The sequence below is a fragment of the Plectropomus leopardus genome, chromosome 5 (assembly GCF_008729295.1).
Source record: "Plectropomus leopardus isolate mb chromosome 5, YSFRI_Pleo_2.0, whole genome shotgun sequence".
In the NCBI taxonomy this organism is placed as follows: Eukaryota; Metazoa; Chordata; class Actinopteri; order Perciformes; family Serranidae; genus Plectropomus; species Plectropomus leopardus.
This window is the reverse complement of record NC_056467.1, coordinates 21,959,465-21,978,200: the sequence shown is the minus strand read 5'-3', so window position 1 is coordinate 21,978,200 and position 18,736 is coordinate 21,959,465. Positions and strand designations below refer to the sequence as shown.

At 38.3% G+C, this 18,736-nt stretch overlaps 1 protein-coding gene across 1 annotated transcript in view; it reads right to left on the bottom strand.

Annotated features, from left to right (window-relative positions):
• Window positions 1–439: 439 nt before the first annotated feature.
• Window positions 440–18,736, bottom strand: part of esamb (endothelial cell adhesion molecule b) — a 50,389-nt gene continuing 32,092 nt past the window's right edge. Inside the window, exons 2-7 of the mRNA XM_042487235.1 lie at window positions 13,606–13,751; window positions 12,043–12,244; window positions 10,986–11,141; window positions 3,193–3,315; window positions 2,963–3,092; window positions 440–911 (exon numbers count right to left, since the gene is read on the bottom strand). Coding sequence (XP_042343169.1) covers window positions 440–911; window positions 2,963–3,092; window positions 3,193–3,315; window positions 10,986–11,141; window positions 12,043–12,244; window positions 13,606–13,751 — 1,229 coding nt within the window. The remainder of the gene's footprint in view (window positions 912–2,962; window positions 3,093–3,192; window positions 3,316–10,985; window positions 11,142–12,042; window positions 12,245–13,605; window positions 13,752–18,736) is intronic.

Below are 18,736 nucleotides of genomic sequence, written 5' to 3'. Positions count from 1 at the left end.
TTGAACTAGTGCAGTTAGCCTGAGAGAAGTCACTGAAAAGTGATCCTTACACAGCCATAGAAAGGGAATCATAAAAATGTCTATATATTTAGTTATTATACAAATGTAGCCAGAACACTGTAATTTGCAAGAAATGCAAAACCTCTGAGCAAACCAAACAGTTCATTATGGTTCACAGGATTCAGACACAATAAGTTAACACCACTCTTTCAACCACTGGCGTTTCATGCCTAAAAATCGCTACTGGATGTCACTTTGAGGATCTCTTTATAAGAGTGTAAATAAAAATAGATTTCTTACAAAAAGAAACTGAAATGAAAAAAAGAAGGGACCTGCAAGACATTTTCTTCTCTTTCAACCTTTCAGGTCTTCATGGAGAAAGTGCTTTCCATTCCAAGGCAAACTTTCTCTCCATCCGTAACCTTGTCCTCTCGCAGGCCTACACCAGAGAGCCGGCTTGGCTCTGTGCAGGCACCATGACAGCAACAGCTCCCATGCGTGTCAGAGTGGAGGAGCTGATTTGTGGGGACACAGTGAGCGGAGGTGGCACCTGAGGCTGAGCCCCCTCAGTCCTACTGGGGATGGCGATCACGGGGCTTCTTAGAATCTGCGGAGGGGCCCCGTTTGTACTGGGAGGCCGCTTGTGTTTGCGTGATGGTGTGCCTCCGATGTTGTAGCCGGGGAGTCCCTGTAGCGTATTGGCTTCTCCAGGTCGCAGCTGGTAGGCGTTGATCACCGAGCCGGCGTCTGATGTAGATGTGGGGGAGTATGGGTAGTGGAAGTTGGGCTGGTGGGGGTCTCGGGGTCGAGGACTGGTGGCTATGGAGGACAGCGTGCCATTCTTGGATACAATGTCTGAGCCGGTGTTGCTCTTTGCCCATGACACTCGTTTCGGTGCCTGAGCGTCCTCTCTGTAATAGAGAGAGAAACAAGTAAGAGAGGGAAGCAGAGAAAGCAAAAGTCATTATAATGAAATGGCTTTAATCAAAAATGGCAAAAAGAAAATAGGGCAACACACATTAAGCTTCAGTGTTTTGCAATCATGCTTTGTTCTGACAACAAAAAAACCTTGTACACTCTAGATTTTCAAATGACTTGTGCTGCCTTTATTCATTATAAATACACAATGGCTTGTGAAATATTACCATTTCTAATACTGCTTTAACCCTTTAAAACCTGAGCAAACATTTCTTTTAGAAACATGGGGAAAAGGCAATGAGCAAGGAAAAATAAAGAAAAGGAAATGACCTGGAAAAAGTGCTTAAAAATATAATTCTATAATATGATTTTAAATATTCTACAATTCTACAATTTCATTTAGCAGACGCTTTTATCCAAAGCGACGTACAACACAAGCAAGAATTTAGACTTAATATGTAATTAGACTTAATATGTAATTATGATATTTATAGATGTAGTTTTCCCTCAGCTATTTTAGAATAAATCAACTAATTTCTTGCAATTTGTGTTACATGTCTTACCAAATTGCTCATTGCCTTTTCCTGCGTTTTTGAAAGAAATTGCAAGGGTTAAACAGGAAAATAAAAGTGATATAAAAGTAAAAGTCAAGTGAGTGATAAAAGTAAAAGTCAATGCAAAAATACCTCTAAAAGTCCTTAACGCTATAGAATTTTTGTGTACCTAATAAAGTCATTACATATCATTATTTTGTCAGCAAAATTAATAATGTAAAGTAAAAGTACTCATTGGAGGCTTTCAGAGTACTGGACAAATACTCCTGTCTCCACTGTGGAGCTTTCCAGTTCTTTCGGGGTTTGTTCTCTTTGTCTCTCTGATTAACCCTTTGAAACCTGGATTAACATCACTCCTCTTGTGCTGCTTTCAGATGCCTTTTACAAGTATTTAAACCATTGAACCCTGAGCGAATCTCTCAAAAACACAGGAAAAGCCAATGAAATGTTCTGTCAGGTGAGAGTTCAGGATGAGGACCCTAATGCAGAACAAAAAAACAGATAGGTGTGCAAACAAAAAGTGAGCTTCAATGCTGATTAAAAAGTCCAAAAAACAAGCCAGTGACCAAAACACAAAATAAAAATAAAATAGGAATCAAAACCTAAAGTGAAACAATCAAAGAGAACAACAAAGAACTCGGGAGGATCTAATGAACAACATGGAGAATCTGAGGAAGGATAACAGACGAACTGACAAGGGACAAAGGCAAACACACAGGTATATATGCACAGGGAACTAATCAGGACAACAACACACAGCTGAGGTAGGTGGACACAGGGAAAAAAAAACTAGACTGAAACAGAACAGGTGTGTAGGGAAGACTAACAAGGAACGACAAACCAGACTGATAAAAGACAAGTGAAACTAGTAAGGAAAACACTAACAAACTACAGGAAACGAGTACATTTAGAGATTTATTTTTGAAAATGCTAGAAAAAAAAGTCTTCTGGGGAAAAAAAGGCAAACAGGAGAAAAACTATATTTAAAATGATCATAATTAAGTATATAAAATTACGTTACAAAACTATAATGTCTTAAGCACATTTTCAGGTACATTTTCTTGTACTTTTGACTGATTTCTTGCTAATGTTTGGGCCATTTTTTCTTTTGTTGCTCATTGCTTTCTTCCCATGTTTTTGAAAGAAATGAAGCCATTTACTCAGGTTTCAAAGGGTTAAATGATATGTTTTAGCATTGAGGATGTTAATGATGGTGTTTCAATGGACCTCTTTATATTCAGATATATATAAAAAGGGAGATAAAAACATTAGAGGCACCTCTTAAAATAATGTAGCAGCACCACCTTCAACTATGACCTCAGCATAAAACATTTCATCCAGTTTACACATTTTTGAGATTGTCATCAAAAATTGAACATAATAATCTTTTTAAAGGTAGAATTTAAGACAGAGCTGTCGTATTGGATTGCATTGGATCCTACAGGTGCACCTAATAAAGTGGCCTCTGTATCGTGCATGGTGAAACTTACTTGATCTCGTTGGCCATCTCCTCCTCAGTGTCCCCTCTCCGTCTCAGTATGAATATGAGGAAGAGCACCATGGCCACCAGTCCCACTACAGAGCCCAGTGTAGCTGCTGCAATCATGCCTGCGTTGGAAGCTGGGAAACAGATCACAGATCAGTGTGGAGAGTTAAGAGGAGTCACAGCTGTGTGTTGAAAACACTGGTGTGTAGTGGAGTAAAAATAAAGTGTGCGTACAGGTGATAACCTCCAGGTTAATGGAGCAGCTGTCGGAGCCGGCGGTGTTGCTGGCTCGGCAGATGTACTTCCCTGACATGCTTTTAGTGAGGTTGCTGAGCCTGAGGGTGCCGTGTCTCTCATCTGCAAAACATTCACACAGTTACACACACGTCACAATCATATATTTATGTGAGCTGTGCGAGTGGGTTTGCTTCAACTGGAAAACTAAAAAGGTCGACATTAAATTAATAATACACACTAGGGAACTATATTACCAAGGTAACAAACACAACTTTACTGCAAGAACTTTGAGGATTATGTACTAATTAAATATCTCAAAGATCTTGTTTGTAAAGGAAACATCTGTACCATTCAACATACATAAATAAATACATAATACATAAAAAGACAGAAATCACAAGTTTCTACTGTATTTAAATTTTCATTCTGAGAGTTCAGCTATTTTCTGCTGTTTTAAACTTGGATTTACATTAGGGATGATATCAATTAATGGCTGATCGAACAAGTGAAATCTAATCAATTAATCGATAGTCTATGAAATGCCATGAAAACATATGCAATATGTTGCTGTGAGCTTAGACTGAGGATAAAATGCATTTGGGTATTGTTTGAAATAAGCATAGTTTTTTATGTTTTTTTCAAATAATGATTGATTGTTAATTTTACATATTAACTGATCAAAGAAAGTGCTTAAAATTTGCAACCCCCATTTACATATTGCTGCATGCTGGTGTTTTTATATTGTTTCTGTCGAGTTTGAATGAAGCGCGTTTTATGATAAGTTAACGAGGGAACTAAGCCTTGTCAGTCCTCCGTGACCCAGAGAAAGTTGAATTCAAAAGGTGTACAGTTGTATTTCTCTACTTAACAAGGAACACAGGTGTGGGAATATTCATTTTCTTAACATTTTGTGGGTTTCTATAATGTATTTTTTAGTCTGAAAAGCTGAAGGTGTGTATTACCCTCACCGTTTGGGGGTGTTAGCACTGCACACTTATACTGTCAATTGCAAGGTATGAAGGAGAGAAATATTACATGGGTGTGTTGCCCTTATTATATAAAGTGTTGCCCCTCCACAGTGATCTGTATAATGGTCACTGTGTGCAACATATCATGATAGTGTTGAATCATTAGTTACTGATTCCCACCCATAATCCAGAATTTAATCCACTGTTGGATTTTATCCAGTACCTACAGTATAAAGTTTGGCATTGGTGCAGTCTCGCAGCAGACAGCTCTGCAGAGCATCCTGCAGTCTTGCTACATTATGTTTGTCAGCAATTTTTGTTTATTTTTTTCTCACACCAAGGTCATGACACAGCATTACGTGTGTGTGCAGCCGTCTCAGTTTTTTCACAACTGAGTATTTCCATTCAACACAATCTGTTGTTCTTAACACATTTGGCGTTAAAATGCTGTGTTGTTGCAAACATAGGCTGTGGAAAAATAAACAAGCTTTATGAGGGACTTATCACAACAAATCCTCTAAAATCCAATTTCAGATGTCACATCCCAGCAAGTCCTCATCTGATGTGTTTTTTGCTTTCGTGGGGGAACGGAAGGAAATGAAAGAGGGTGTGCTTTGTGGGATCATGAGCTGAAGGGGTTGTCCGGATGGGCGGGTGTCCATAAGTGTTCATGCATGCCCGTTGCACAATTCAATCCCCACAGAGAGAAAAGTAAAGCAACACAAGGACTCATCCAAATTATCCCAGATGAAAAGTCAAAGTTCATATTATGCAAGCAAGCAACACTTTAATGCAAGAGGCCAGAAAATCCTTAACAATCACTGTGTCCAAACAGCTGCCTTCCTCACAAAGTTTGAATGTGCGGTGGATTGAGCTTTGTGTTTTATCTGCACCATCTGCTGCTGCACCACCAGGAGGGAGGTTAATGTGGGCAGGTGCACACAAACCACCACCCACAGTAGAAGTACAGTAAATCTGTCAATAACTTTAAATTTTAGCTAACGATGGAAAAACTGACATATATTACAAAAGGAAAGCTCGACTGTTTGAAAGAAAAAATGGCATTTTTAATTCATATATTTTAGTTTGCTTTTAATCTATCTTTTTATTTATTCTTTTAATTCTGTCTCGATCATGTTTAATTCTATTATCATTACTATTATTTCCATGTTTACTGCTTTATTCTTTGAACTGTGCTTACTCCTTTTTGGTATGGTTCGTGATTGTTATTTTTGTTTTGTAATTCAGATATGTTTTTGCCTCAGATTTTATTGTTACTTGAAATTTTGTCTGGCCTTAGTTTGGCATTATTGTTGAACTCTATACTGTCTCTGCAAGAAATCATTCTTGCCTTTTTTTCAAAGCACTTTGTAAACTCAGTTTTAAAAGGTGCTTTATAAATATAGTTATTATCAATAAAACAAAAGATGAGAGTGGGGTTGGGGTAATTGGAAATAAGAATATACACTGTTGCAGTGAATGTATTTTCAAGCTCTCTGTACATTGTAATTACACTGTAACATCTGTTTGTCACCTCTGTTTTAGTTATGTTTTTTGTTGTTGTTGTTGTTTTTGACTTGCCTTTTATTTTATGGTATACCATATTTGCTGCCAAGACTATTTTATTTACATGTATTATCTTTTATAATTGAAAACCCCAATAAAAATATTGCTAAAAAATTAGTTAACTAAAAACAAGTGTAACATGATGTAACATGAAATGAAGTCAGAAATTATCTGTTATAATTTGCTGCTGATAAGGAATTTGTGTCCATGTTGGTTTTGTGATCACACAATTTAAAAACATTCATACACACTACAGTTATTAAGTGTGAAAGTACGAATAGCTGGTATTCATTAACATATCACAGCTTTATTATTAACCTTTGGACCAGAGTATTAAAATCATGACACAGAAATCAAAGCTAAACTTTGTGCCAAATCAAACAGCGGCAGATGAGTGTGATATGCACTTATCCCTCTCTGATTATCTAATCCCCTGGCTTGAAAACCAGCTGTGAAGAACCAAACCCAATTGTGACAGATAAGCAGAACATCAGCTGATTCCGAGCTTGGAGCGAGTTCAAGCCTGCACAGCGATCAGATCTGATCAGATCCCAGCGGTGGAGCTGACGTTACTGGAGGTGCTGCCTCATATCAAGACATGGGCATTACTCATATCACACTGCCACCACTGCAAGGTCACTGAGCAGCATTTGTCAAAGCCCCGACACATGACGTGTGATTAATGTAAATCGGTTTCTATATGAAGCTCATGGTATAGCTCGCCTCCTCACATGACATCGTCCAAGCTGCAGTGGATTAGTTTTCATAATTAATGTAAAAGACCACACACAAAAACAGAATGCAATTACATTATTTTCTCTTACAAGGCTAAGGGACGAAAGTAATGTTTAATTCTAGTCGACACAATATCGCTAAGTCAGGACTGTACAGGACACATCTGTCTATTCATTCACTATTCTATGTATTTATGTCTTCATTCAATTCCTCCATTTTCATGTTACTGTTTTGTTACTAAAAAAAATTGTTGACTTTTACATTACTTGTTTTGTACTGTTACTCAGGAGTGTTAACTATTATGATTACATAAAAAAATGTTCCTCCAAATGACTTGTTTTGTCAGACAAATGATCCAAAACACAAAGATATTCAGTTTTCAATACTATATCAGAGAAAAGCAGCAAATAGTCAAATTTGAGAAGCTGGGGCAAATTAATATTTTGTAATATCTGTATAACAAATGAAGCTACAGTTAGGAGCCGACTAGAAGCCTTGGATGTACAAAAAGAACTGGACACAGTGTCAGAGGCACGACTCTGTTTCTTCTTGTCAAAGTTGCTCAGTGCTTATTAAGTTAAAAACGTTCAACTACTGCATATAAAATTATCCAGTTGATTGGCATTACTTCAGCATCATTGGGCTCCTGGAGCAAGTGCACTGGAGACTGACGCTGGCCAAGGTGGCTACCTCCAGTTGAGCGCTGCACCAACTTGCATGGGGATGGAAGTACAACTTCTGAGTCTGTTACGTGATACGATTTCACCCCAAAAGACTTTTTCCCATAGACTTACATCGTCAAAAAAATTTAAAAAAGGTGTATGTAAATTAGTGGAGAATTTATTTTTCAGTAGCCTCTATATAAATTTATAATGACTAAAAAAAGCTCAAATTAACTAATAGCAGAAACCATGGTTATTTTCCTACTGTCAATTATATCAGTGAGCCCCAGCATTTGAATGCATAAAGAGAACTTGATACAGCATTGGATGTGGGGCCCGGTCAGTGGTGCATGAAGCCAAAAAAGTTTGACTTCCCAAGTTAAAGGTAAAATTATCCCAATCTTCTGCATCATGGGGCCCATAGAGCAAGGGAAATGGAGATTTCTGCCAGCCAACCTCTGGTTAAGCACTCTGCTAACTTGAATGAGGATAAAACACTTTAATCCTGCAGCTCTTTCAGACTTTCCAAATATTAGTAGACCAAATCAAGATAGTAAAACGCTCAAAGAAATGTATCCACTGATTTACAGATGTCCATTTTACCATGAAATTCAACAGGAAATTTTTTTTTTGACTCGATGGCATGACAAGATGTACCTGGAAATTACAATTCTACAGTTTGAAAAATAGCTTCAAAGCTCAGCACTGTTCCTGCAGGTTTGGTTGGTAAGTGGGGTTGAAGGAAATGCTGGTGCGCTTACTCTATGGGCCCACGGATGCGGAAGATCAGGGTAATTTAACACCCGGAAGTTGATTTTTTTTGGCTTTATGCACCGCTGAGCAATTTTTATAAGAATGAGTGGAGCCCCACCTAAAATGCTGTATACAGTTCTTTTTATACATCCATAAAGTTACAAAACCTGCCCACCAACACTGAACAGGATGGCAGCTAAACACATATTCTACAAAGCTTAGAGGAACAAATTCAACCCCCCTTTTTCACAAAAATTAAAATACTGTATACCTAGACCGTTTATATCTGATATTCAAGATATATATATATATAGTATATTATATATATATACATATATATTCATATATATTAATAACTGTTCACATGATTACAGTGATTACAGTGATGATTATCTACCACCTTCTATTCTTTAAGTCTTTAACGTCATATTTTTTGCTTTTTTATTCAATGGATGTGTGAACAGAATGTGACATCTGTGTTTTTCTTTTTTGATGATTATCATTTCTTAAAACATAGTCCTAAAGGCACTATTACAAATTGGGTTGATTTGTTTTCCTTTAAAGCTTTTCCTACAGCTGTGATTTGAGGAGTGGCACGTTTGCAGGTGAGATCCTGGGATGGGAGTTGGGTGGGGGGGTGGAAAATGGATGAGTGAAAACCCTTACCCATGAACCCAAGGACAAGCATGGGCTGGGGGCAGGCTCTCCATTCTGTTTTTGGTTTTTAGTTCGGAGAAGGAAAGATGGCAGAGAGACAGAGTGAGCATGAATGAGAGGTCAGGAAGAAATGTTAAAACTGATGGGGAGGGGTTGGAGTGAAGTCCCAAATCCAACTCTTGCTTCTTAGAGGGACTGATCAAGTAATGACATGGGGCTTGTTAGATTAGGCACCAAGGTCAACATGAAATGAGGAGTGCTGAGAGAGGATCAGCGGCGAGAGAAAACAGAGAGAGAGATTGCTGAAAGAGATAAGCAGTGATAGCAGAGATAAAGTATCATAGAGAGAGCATAGAGCAGCAGCGATAAAAAGATGGAGTGTGCAAGAGGGTGCAGCTTCACATGTGATGCAGGCGCAAGTCAATGCACAATCAGAGGGAGTAGTTTTCATTCTGTCTGAGGACTTTTCTGCCATAAAGAGATGAGGGCCAAAGATCAGAGCAGTTAAGTCAATACTCGATCAATCAGCCTAAGTCCTGTTGTTCAGAAGCAGATGGTGTTTTCTCTGCAGCATCATCTGGAAACAAACAAAGTATCGCAACAGTAGAGATGCACAAATGGCTTTCTCTCTCTCTCTCTGTCTCTCTCTCTCTTGTAAAGGCTGTGAGAGGAGTATGTTGTGGTTCGAGTTATCTCAATCTCCAAAGAGGATTTCATGCAGCATGTTATGGCACGATCGAGGATCTTCCTCCGAGGTGCATCTGGAGCATCTATCAGTAAAGCCCTACAGGCTGCGTCTGATCGTGTGCGTAACCAATACATGTGAGGTGTCAGAGGCATCAGGGAAGTGCATGACATTTAGACCTGATTATAAACAGGCTTACAGATCATTTCCCTCACATTTTTTGTTCCTGTTTGACAAATATCTGTATGGGAAATGAGGCTGGCTGACTGCCCTCACCTCTTTTTCTCTTCAAAATTACCCAATGTAAAGGCTAAAAATGTGATGCTGTTTTAACAAGGATGCCTGAATGTGACATGGTGATCAAGTGTAGGAAAAAGGAGGGGTTATACACACATCTCTTTCTTTGTTTTGGTGAAGGTGCAGGGCAAGTCAAGTGTAGGGGCCCTGACACACCAAGCCAATGTCAGTGAGCATCCTCTAATTTTGGTGGCGAACAGTTGGCACTAGTTTGCTTTTTTTGGCAGATTAAGTATGCTGAATCGGCATCAGAGACAACAAAGCCCAAAATCACTCTGATTGGCAGGTCAGCTCAGTGAATGAGAAGGGAAATGGGGGTGAAGCTATTTCCTCTCACACAGGCGCAGAACGTACGTGCTACTTAGCAGTTGGCTGTAGTCTTGGTGTGTTCAAATGCAACTTTTTTGGCTGAGACACAGGTGACATGAGATGATGCAACAGTCGGACTTTATCACCACAAGTTCTCTGATGTCGGGTTGGTGTGTCTGGGCCTAAAGATTTGCCACAGTTGTGTACAAGCGTCCTTCAATCTAAAAACAACGAATTAAATCATATAATACAATTGCATAATAATTACAGTTCTGCCAAATATAGTTTTGCAGGCATTTACAATTTAAGTCTATAAAATAAAATAAAAAACAAAAACTTGGTTAAAGTGCAACAACAAAAAAAAGGTGTGTAAATTTGCATAAACCCAACTTGAAATCAGTTTTCTGACATGTTCGATTCTGACACACTGTAAAGAAATCAAACAAAATACACAAAAAATTTTTTTTTTTTAAATGAAATGCATGTTTAGTAGGTAATAGTACTTTTTATCAGCCTTAAACAGTGCTTGCTTTCTTCCTCTCAGGCTGCATACAATCCCCAAAACCTCCACCAATGGGCCTACTGGTGTAAAAAAGAAAAAATAATGATGGCTCAACTCCAATTTGCTGCTTTGGTTTCAGGCTCCTGGCACTGGATCACTGTCACTCTGTCATGGCTCACTGGGATAACTGTATAGAACATTGTTAATGTTTTAGAAACACTTGTGCTTTTACTGCTACGATAACAAGTCAAAATGTCTGCTATGAAAAAGGTCTATAAGATAAGGGAACCTGTAAGTAGCCTGACAGGCAAAACCCAGGAGAAAAAAAGTGGATGTGCCTGGCACAACATTGCCTGCTGCTCGTTAAGCTTAATTGCTGTGGACTTGCAGTTATAAGGCAACTGAGATTATCTGTAGGTACTCCCTATAAGATACAAAACAGTAAAAAAGATATTACATTATATTATTTTAGTGCTGCAAACATCACAAATCATCATATCTGGATGACTGCAGGTTTTCAAAACCTGGGGTAATAAAACTCAAGCTATTTACAAGGCACTGTAAGCAAATGTGTGGTTTTATTTTCGGTAATTTAGATGAAGTGACATTTTTAATATAAGCACTGCATTTTCATTATGGACTCAAAAAGTACTCACTCTGCATTGGGGAGAAGAAGACCTCGGACATGGGTGCAGCCTTGGTCCATTTGTACTGAGGAATGGGTTTTCCTTGACTGGATTTACAGCTCAGAGTCACATTTCCTTTCACCACTGGGTTCCCTGTCATGGTGCATACGGGGGGAGAAGGAGGAACTGCAGACAGAGACGAACAGACGGCCCAGGTGTTAGAAGTTAAGAATACAGGACCTTATATTGAAGATGTATGTGAGGCTTTAACCTTTTGAAACCTAAAAAAATTGACACTGAGCAACTTAAAAATAAATGTCCCAAAAATGAGCAAGAAATTAGGAAAAAGTTACAGGAAAATTACCTAAATAATTAGAATAAATTAATTGATAACATTTAAAAACTAATAAAAAAAAATGAAATCATCTGGAAAAAAGTTTAAAAATAAAATAGTGATCATAAAATAAAATGTATATTTTTAAAAATATATTCTATCTGTAATACAATTTTGCATGTAAAATAATGAAACTGTATTATATATTCCCCTATTTTTTTAAAAATTCTAATAATTCTCTCTCCTTCTTTGTGATTTTTTAATTATCAAAAATTTCTTGCAGTTTGCAAGACACTTTTTGCTGATTGCCTATTCACCCATTTTTTTCCTCAAAGAAAACAAACCAATTTGCTCACACTTCAGAGAATGAAATACTTGTGAAAGGCATCTGGATGCAGCAAAAGAAAACTCTTGTCGATCCAGGTTTCAAAGGGTTAATGTATTGCAAACAAAGTGGAGATTTCTCGGGCAGTAGCCATATTGCATAAAAATAAGTAAATGTTTTGATCCCCTGCTGTTTCATCTGCTGCTGGAGGATGACATAATGATTTCAGAGCCAAGTGAATCCCTAAACAGCAGATGAGTTGTATTCGGGCAGCACTTACTTACATATGATTTTTAGCTGATCTAAAATCCCACAAAACATGTTCAGCATTTACTTTGCCTGAATTTCCAAATCCAAGGACATGTACGAGATATGTGGCTCTGATTTAATCTAACCTTTAAATTTCCCCTGACGCTTTGGTCCATTACCTTTGACATTAAGGCGCATCTCTCCCAAAAGGCCAGTACTTCCAGGGATGATGACGGAGCAGGAGTAGAATCCGGAGTCAGACTCCTGGGTGTTGTTGATGTAGATGGAGAGGTTGGCTGATGGCATGGCCGCGCTGAAACCCACTCTTTTGGTGAACTCGTTCTGGCCGTGCCCGACCTCGCCTGAGCTAAAGTTTATCACCTGAACCGGAAAAAAAAAAAAACATGTCAAAGGAAACACTGAACTCTGAAGCATAGCATCACTACATGTTAGTTATTGACACTTGTAGTTAAATCAACATTTCTGATGCTTTTTAATGAAATGCAACACATTTTAAAAAACGATGAGACGCTTCTCTTCTGTCATTTGAGTTAAATAATTTGAATTTTATCTGCTGCAGCTGTGGTAAGATGCGCAGATTAACCATATAACAGAAATCAGTGTCCTTCATAAAGATAATCCCGACATGTACAGATGGTGGATGTTGAATTTTAGGCAGATTTTCTGTTTGAGATAAGCTTGCGGGCATTGGACACTGTCACTGTTTAGATTATATTAATCATGTAAAGACCCCCTACACACTCTTACACACACGCACACACACATACAGTGTCACCAGTGGTTCATGCCACGTGTGCTGTAAGAGGTGCAGTAAAAACGTAGTGATGCAATGTCATTACCGGCATCCTTTCCTTAATAACACCCATCTTCCCTTCCGCTTTGAATCAGCAGTGGTGATGACAATAATCCTAATGTGTACAGATCATTTGACATATCACTAGACGGGTTTCACAGTAAATAATTTATACGTCATGAGGTACAGAAACGTCTGTTTTCCTCCTGTATAATATTCAGCGTTGACAAGCTTCGATAGAGTAAAAAGAGCTGCAGTATCTGGTCCTTCACTGATACTGTATGACAATTAAGCAACAATGATTTGTTGATTAGTCTTTCCAAAGACAATAAATTACCAACTATTCTGATAATCGATTAATCGATTCAGTCATTGAGGTCAAATATTTGCAGGTTCAAGCTTCTTAAATGTGAGAATTTGCTGAGCTTTCTTTGTCATTTCTGAGAATTAATGGTTTTTGGATTGCTGTTTGCTGTTTGGACAAAAGAAGCAATTTAAAGATTTTACTTTGGGCTCTGGTAAATTTTATTGAGCATTCTTTGCATTTTATTTGCCTTTTAAGGGCTAAACATTAAATAATTTGTAAAAATAACTGGCAGCTTGACAAAAAATAATCAGCCCTTGCAGCCCTATATGACAAACATATCTTAAATAGATTTTTAATACTACTTTAATACTTTTAATACAGCTAGAAAAACCACTTAAACTATCAATCGATCGTCAAAATAGTTGCCCATTCATTTTTTCAGCTCTAGTTTGGTTCGCACAGTAGATGTAAACATTCCTACTGTAGTAGCAGGAGGATCAGCAAATACTGTACATCAGTGTAATCCCTTCAAAGAGGCTCTTGTTTCTTTACTCCGCTAGAGGTCAGAGCAGGGTCAGCTATACAGCAGATCATTGCAGATTGACATTTTGACCTTCTCACCTGCTTGGATTCATTTCCTCTGAAGTGCCAAATGACAGAGTTTTTGGAAATGTCTGAGTTGGGGCTGTACCAGGCATGTAATACCACCATCTGGCCCTTGACCACCTCCATCTCTCCTCTGGGGAACTCCACATTCTTTGTGTCACCTGAAACGACAACATGAAACCGTTTATCACTGATGTAATGTAGCGCAGCAGCGTTTGTTGTCATGCTATGGGGCAGGCTGGTACCATTATGGAGAAAAAATTTAGTATTTTCATTCATTTCATTCATTCAAGATTCAGTTTTAAGCATAGAAATTCATGTTTGTGTCACGTAATAGTTATAGTTTGTTTTATATATAGATTTTTTTGTTTTATCTTTGCATGCCCAGCTCCCAATTCATCTGTTATAAAATGTCAGAAAATAGAAATAAAATACTGTTACAATTTCCAAAAGCCAGATTTGATGTCTTCAAACATCGGTTTGACTAATAATCCAAGAGGAAAGATGCAAATCCTCATAAGAGAATTCTAAACAACAGAATGACAGTACATTTGCCTAAATAATAACTTAAATAACTGTTTGGTATTTGGTGATTAATCAGAATCTGATTTATTATCAAGTAGGTTTTCACTTACAAGGGATTTGTGTTGGTTTTTTTGTGCATACATCGACGTACAATGAACATATCTGTCGATCCATTGCTCAATTAGAGGACTAATTACTTTAGCTATAGTGTTTTATTTTTCTTTGACCTTTGCTTTGTTAATTCCAAGTGTGTTATGTGAGTTTTTTTGTTTAAATAATACGCAGAAAAATGTTGCTAAAACTGATCAAAATGAATCATGGTGCCACATGTCTTTGTTGCAGGATTTTGTCAATTTGTACAGCAGAAAAAAGATAATGAGACAGAAGAAGCATAAAAAAATAAATTAATACCAGGGGAACTAAGGCTGAAAATGGTAAAATGGGGAAAAACAATAACCCAGCAAACATTCCCAGTGGATTCAAGGATCAAGTTTCATTTTGTAACTCGGACATCAGCTGATGACATCTGATCTGTTGTGTTCCTTCATGATCACGAGCAACCTCAGGATCAGGCAATCCCCAACATGCTTCACCCCCCTTTTGACATCATGACACCTGTATATGTGTGTGTGTGTGTGTGTGTGTGTGTGTGTGTGTGTGTGTGTGTGTTGTCCCTTTTGCTTCTGTACATTCAGCTACCCAAAACTAAGGCATGGCATATTCATCATACTACGTGGAAGCATAATAAAGCAAACTAAAGACATGTGCTTCAATTGTCAATAAAGCACTGTTAGAATGAGATGATTATTTTAAATCAGCTGGAATTATCCTCCTGGGTTATTTAGCTGCAGAAGTAAATGTTTAGGTGCATGGATTTTGGGAAATCTAACCTTTAGTATGTGTTTAATTATGTGTGTTTTAATAAAACATGGAGAAGAAACAATTCATAAAAAATTACCTGGAAATAAGCAACAAAGGAAGAGTAAAAAAAATCTGTAATCAGGTTCCGGTGCCTGTGGAAAAAAGGCGTCTGAATGCAGCACAACAAAGCTGATGTCCATTCAGGTTCTCAAAAGTTAAAGGACTCATTTTCAATATTTGATATGTCAACATAAAACAACTCATTTGGCTGATAACCAATACTGATATCAATAGTAATTACATTTTGCATACTCTTATCGTGATGGCCCACCAGCACATGGAAACACAAAATACAATGCTACAATGAGTATATAATAGTAACTCATTGTGAAAAATACTTCAATTTATGGTTCATGTTTTGTGCATGTTCACTTTGTCAGTAAAAAAAATAAGTTTTTTGTTATATCGGCAGAAATTGCCATGTTGGCCGATTCAGATATTTCATTTCAAAACTAATATGTGCCCATATCAATGATGTGATGATATTATCTGGCATCCCTATCTCAAATGTCAAGAATGTACAAAACTGTTAAAAAACTGCCTGATATTTTTTTCACGCGGTAAACATGAGCAAAACATTAAGGATTGAAAAGAAAGAGACAGTATAACAAAGACAACAAAAGAAGGATGTCCAACTCACAGGGTGCCCAGTCACCTGAACCGGACAGCTGAAGCTGGATCAACTGATCCCAGCAGTCGATGTCCACTGGTGTCTCCAGTTTGAAGACTCGAAAACTCACACAAAGTTAAAAAAAAATATTGGTGCCACTAAATCCCTCTACAGCAGGAAAACACAGAGAAAAGTGTTCCTCTTGTGCTCAAACAGACAGGCAGAATGGATAGTTAGAGGAGATCACACACACAGCAAAAGAGAGAGAGAGGGAGCGTATTATGATCCATAGACGGGCGGCTGCAATCTCCACATCTGTTCAGCCAGGCACGCCTTCCTTCTTTTCCAGACTGAACGCATGTCGAGGCAGGAGAATTAGGCGATTGGTAGCAGTGATGCTGACGGGTGTACAGATGAAGTGGATGAAAGTGTGCGTGAGGTAGAGATTTCAATGACAAAAAGCACAATAAAAACTTGTTCTTTGGACTTATAATTGTGCTGCAGTGACTCAGTGCTTTTCTATTCCTCCTGGGACAATGTGACCCCGCCGCTGGGGCGCTCCTGTCCCTTAATTTCTGAATCTCTGAATCTGGTAAGTCCTGCTGACTAATCCCTAAACAATCCCGGGCTCAATCCTCTCACCTCACGTGAGCAAAAGGGCTCAGCTGGACATGGATATGATCTGACACATGGTCACTCAGACCACCAATGCATCGTCATCATCATGACAACAGCATTTACATTCTGTAAATAACGATTAGCAGATCGTTTTGCTTTGCATTTAATCATCCATGTCACGCAACAGAGCGTGTTTGTGCAGTTGCTACGAGTTTAGAGAAACCAGGCAGGTGGGAATTTGAAAGCACGACAGTGACACAGTCAATTAAGTAAGCAACTTCAGTTCACTTGGTCAAACCGGCAAAGGTCAGAGTATGAAGTGATCAGTTACTCGGAGAAACAAATCCAGTGAGAGCGAGGTAGGTGAGGCAAGGTTTCACAATTAGGTAAGCAGGATCAAACACAGGTATGTCAGGCAACACAGGAGCAGGAAAACACTGGGAACATGAGACAGGCTAAAGTAAAACAGGACCGGTACGTACACTGATTGCTAATAAGGGTAATGAGCTGCAGGTGAAGAAAATGATTTTAAGGGCCAGGTGAGAGGGACGGTGGCCAGAGGGAGAGGAGAACTCTGAAATGATAGGAGAGTTACTGAAATGGCAAAAAACAACAACAAGAAAAACACAAAATAAGAAATAAAAAAATGAATCATTTTAAATTGTACAGTAGATACTGAATGATACGCTTGAAAGTTTCCTTTAGCCTAAAGTACAGTCAAATTAGTCTTACCCCAACAACACAGCACTCAGGCCCAAAATGTGAATGTCATGTAACGGTTCCACTATGTGGACAATGAACTGTTAATGTTCACATGTTAACAATATTAACATGACGATTTTTCGTGTATGTAATTTAGGGTTGCCCCTTGAAAGTTGAAGGTTTTAAAGATCTAATTATCAATCACAGACCCCTCGGTCAACTAAGATTCCCTCAAGTTGAGCAGTTTTTTTCTTGTTAGTCAGTATGCAGCGTACTTTTGCAGACATTTTGGGCCCTGAATGTAGCTGCAGAGCAAGTGCTCCTTGCTTTCATGCTGCCCTCTGCAGCAGGTAGCTGCAGACCCAGACCCAGGGTGAGTCTGACCGAGCTGCCCAGAGGAAGAGAGGCTTTGTCTGGTCATGCTCTGGTATAACCTTTTCCTCTGCCTCCAGCTAAAAGAGGTAAATTTACTGCTCACAGCAGCTTAACACATTATAGTCTTTGGCTTTTGTTTGATTTCTTAGTGTATTCATGTTAGCGTGAATTAGCTCAGAGGGCTAACTTGTTATGTGAACATTGCTGTCACAGGAAAGTAATGAACTGTCAAATATTTGTATTAAATAGTCAAATCCAATTTTGACTGACATTTTCGGGTCAGGTACAGCCTTAATAATGTTTACTATTTAGCATATTAGCATGCTAAAATCTGCTTAATAACATCCAGTACAAATTAGTTATCAGGCTGATGGAATAGTCATTGTTTTTGCAAGTATAGTATATTGTCATACAGCAAAGCATTTGACAAATTAAAATTCTGACCTAACAATAACACTGAATGAAAATTCAGAGGATCAGCAAAGTTATTACAACTCTGCATGAGAGGGACATGAGTGTCTCCACAAAATTTCATGGCAATCCATTTGATTTTTAATGACATATTTCAGCCTGACCGTCATCCCAGTAATTGAGTGGAACGTCTACCCACATAAGAATCCTTGGCAGTGCTTTTATGAAACACATGTAAAGATACACAAGAGACACAAATGCCCAAAACGTTGCCATGTCTGGTCATAAATCATGTTTTCATATCTGGCATTCCCTCTTGTCAGTGTTGAGGAGCAGTAAAACCGTCAATTGGATATGCATGCATGAGATTAATATCTTTATCATCACCATGTTCCAGCAGCCATCATCATATGAGTGTGTTTTTCATTCATAATGCACAGCAGCCAAATCCCTATTTTTTCAGATTTGAAACATAGTTTTCTCCCCACAAATCCTGTTAGTGCTCCGATTTCATTTGCAGCAGCTATTGTGTTTGCTGGAAACCGACGTGTGCGTGCTGTAACAATTACATAACATTACTGAGGAAAAAAGGCCTTGTTTGGGAAGAGGCTGCGATTGAGTCTACATAAAATCTCTTTGCATGTCTATACATGCAAAGAGATTTTATGTAAAGTGCTGCCCAGGCGTCGCTTGATGATTAATATATATTGTGCAGCAGCAGCAAAACAGTTTTAAAGGATCATGTTTTTCTGTTGGTTGATGTGACCCCGCTGCTTCTTCATGTGTGCGCAGCCATGGACTCGGACAGTAATTCTGAATGATATTCCATGATGAAGTGGGATAATGCCCCTGTAGTCTCCTCACTCCAGACTATTCTTGTGCGTCTTTGAGCGGGTTTATCCTCAAAACTGTGTCATTCAATTGTTTATTAAATGAAGGAAAATCTTCACTAATCCGTGGCTGTCTCCATCTGGGATGTGTGTG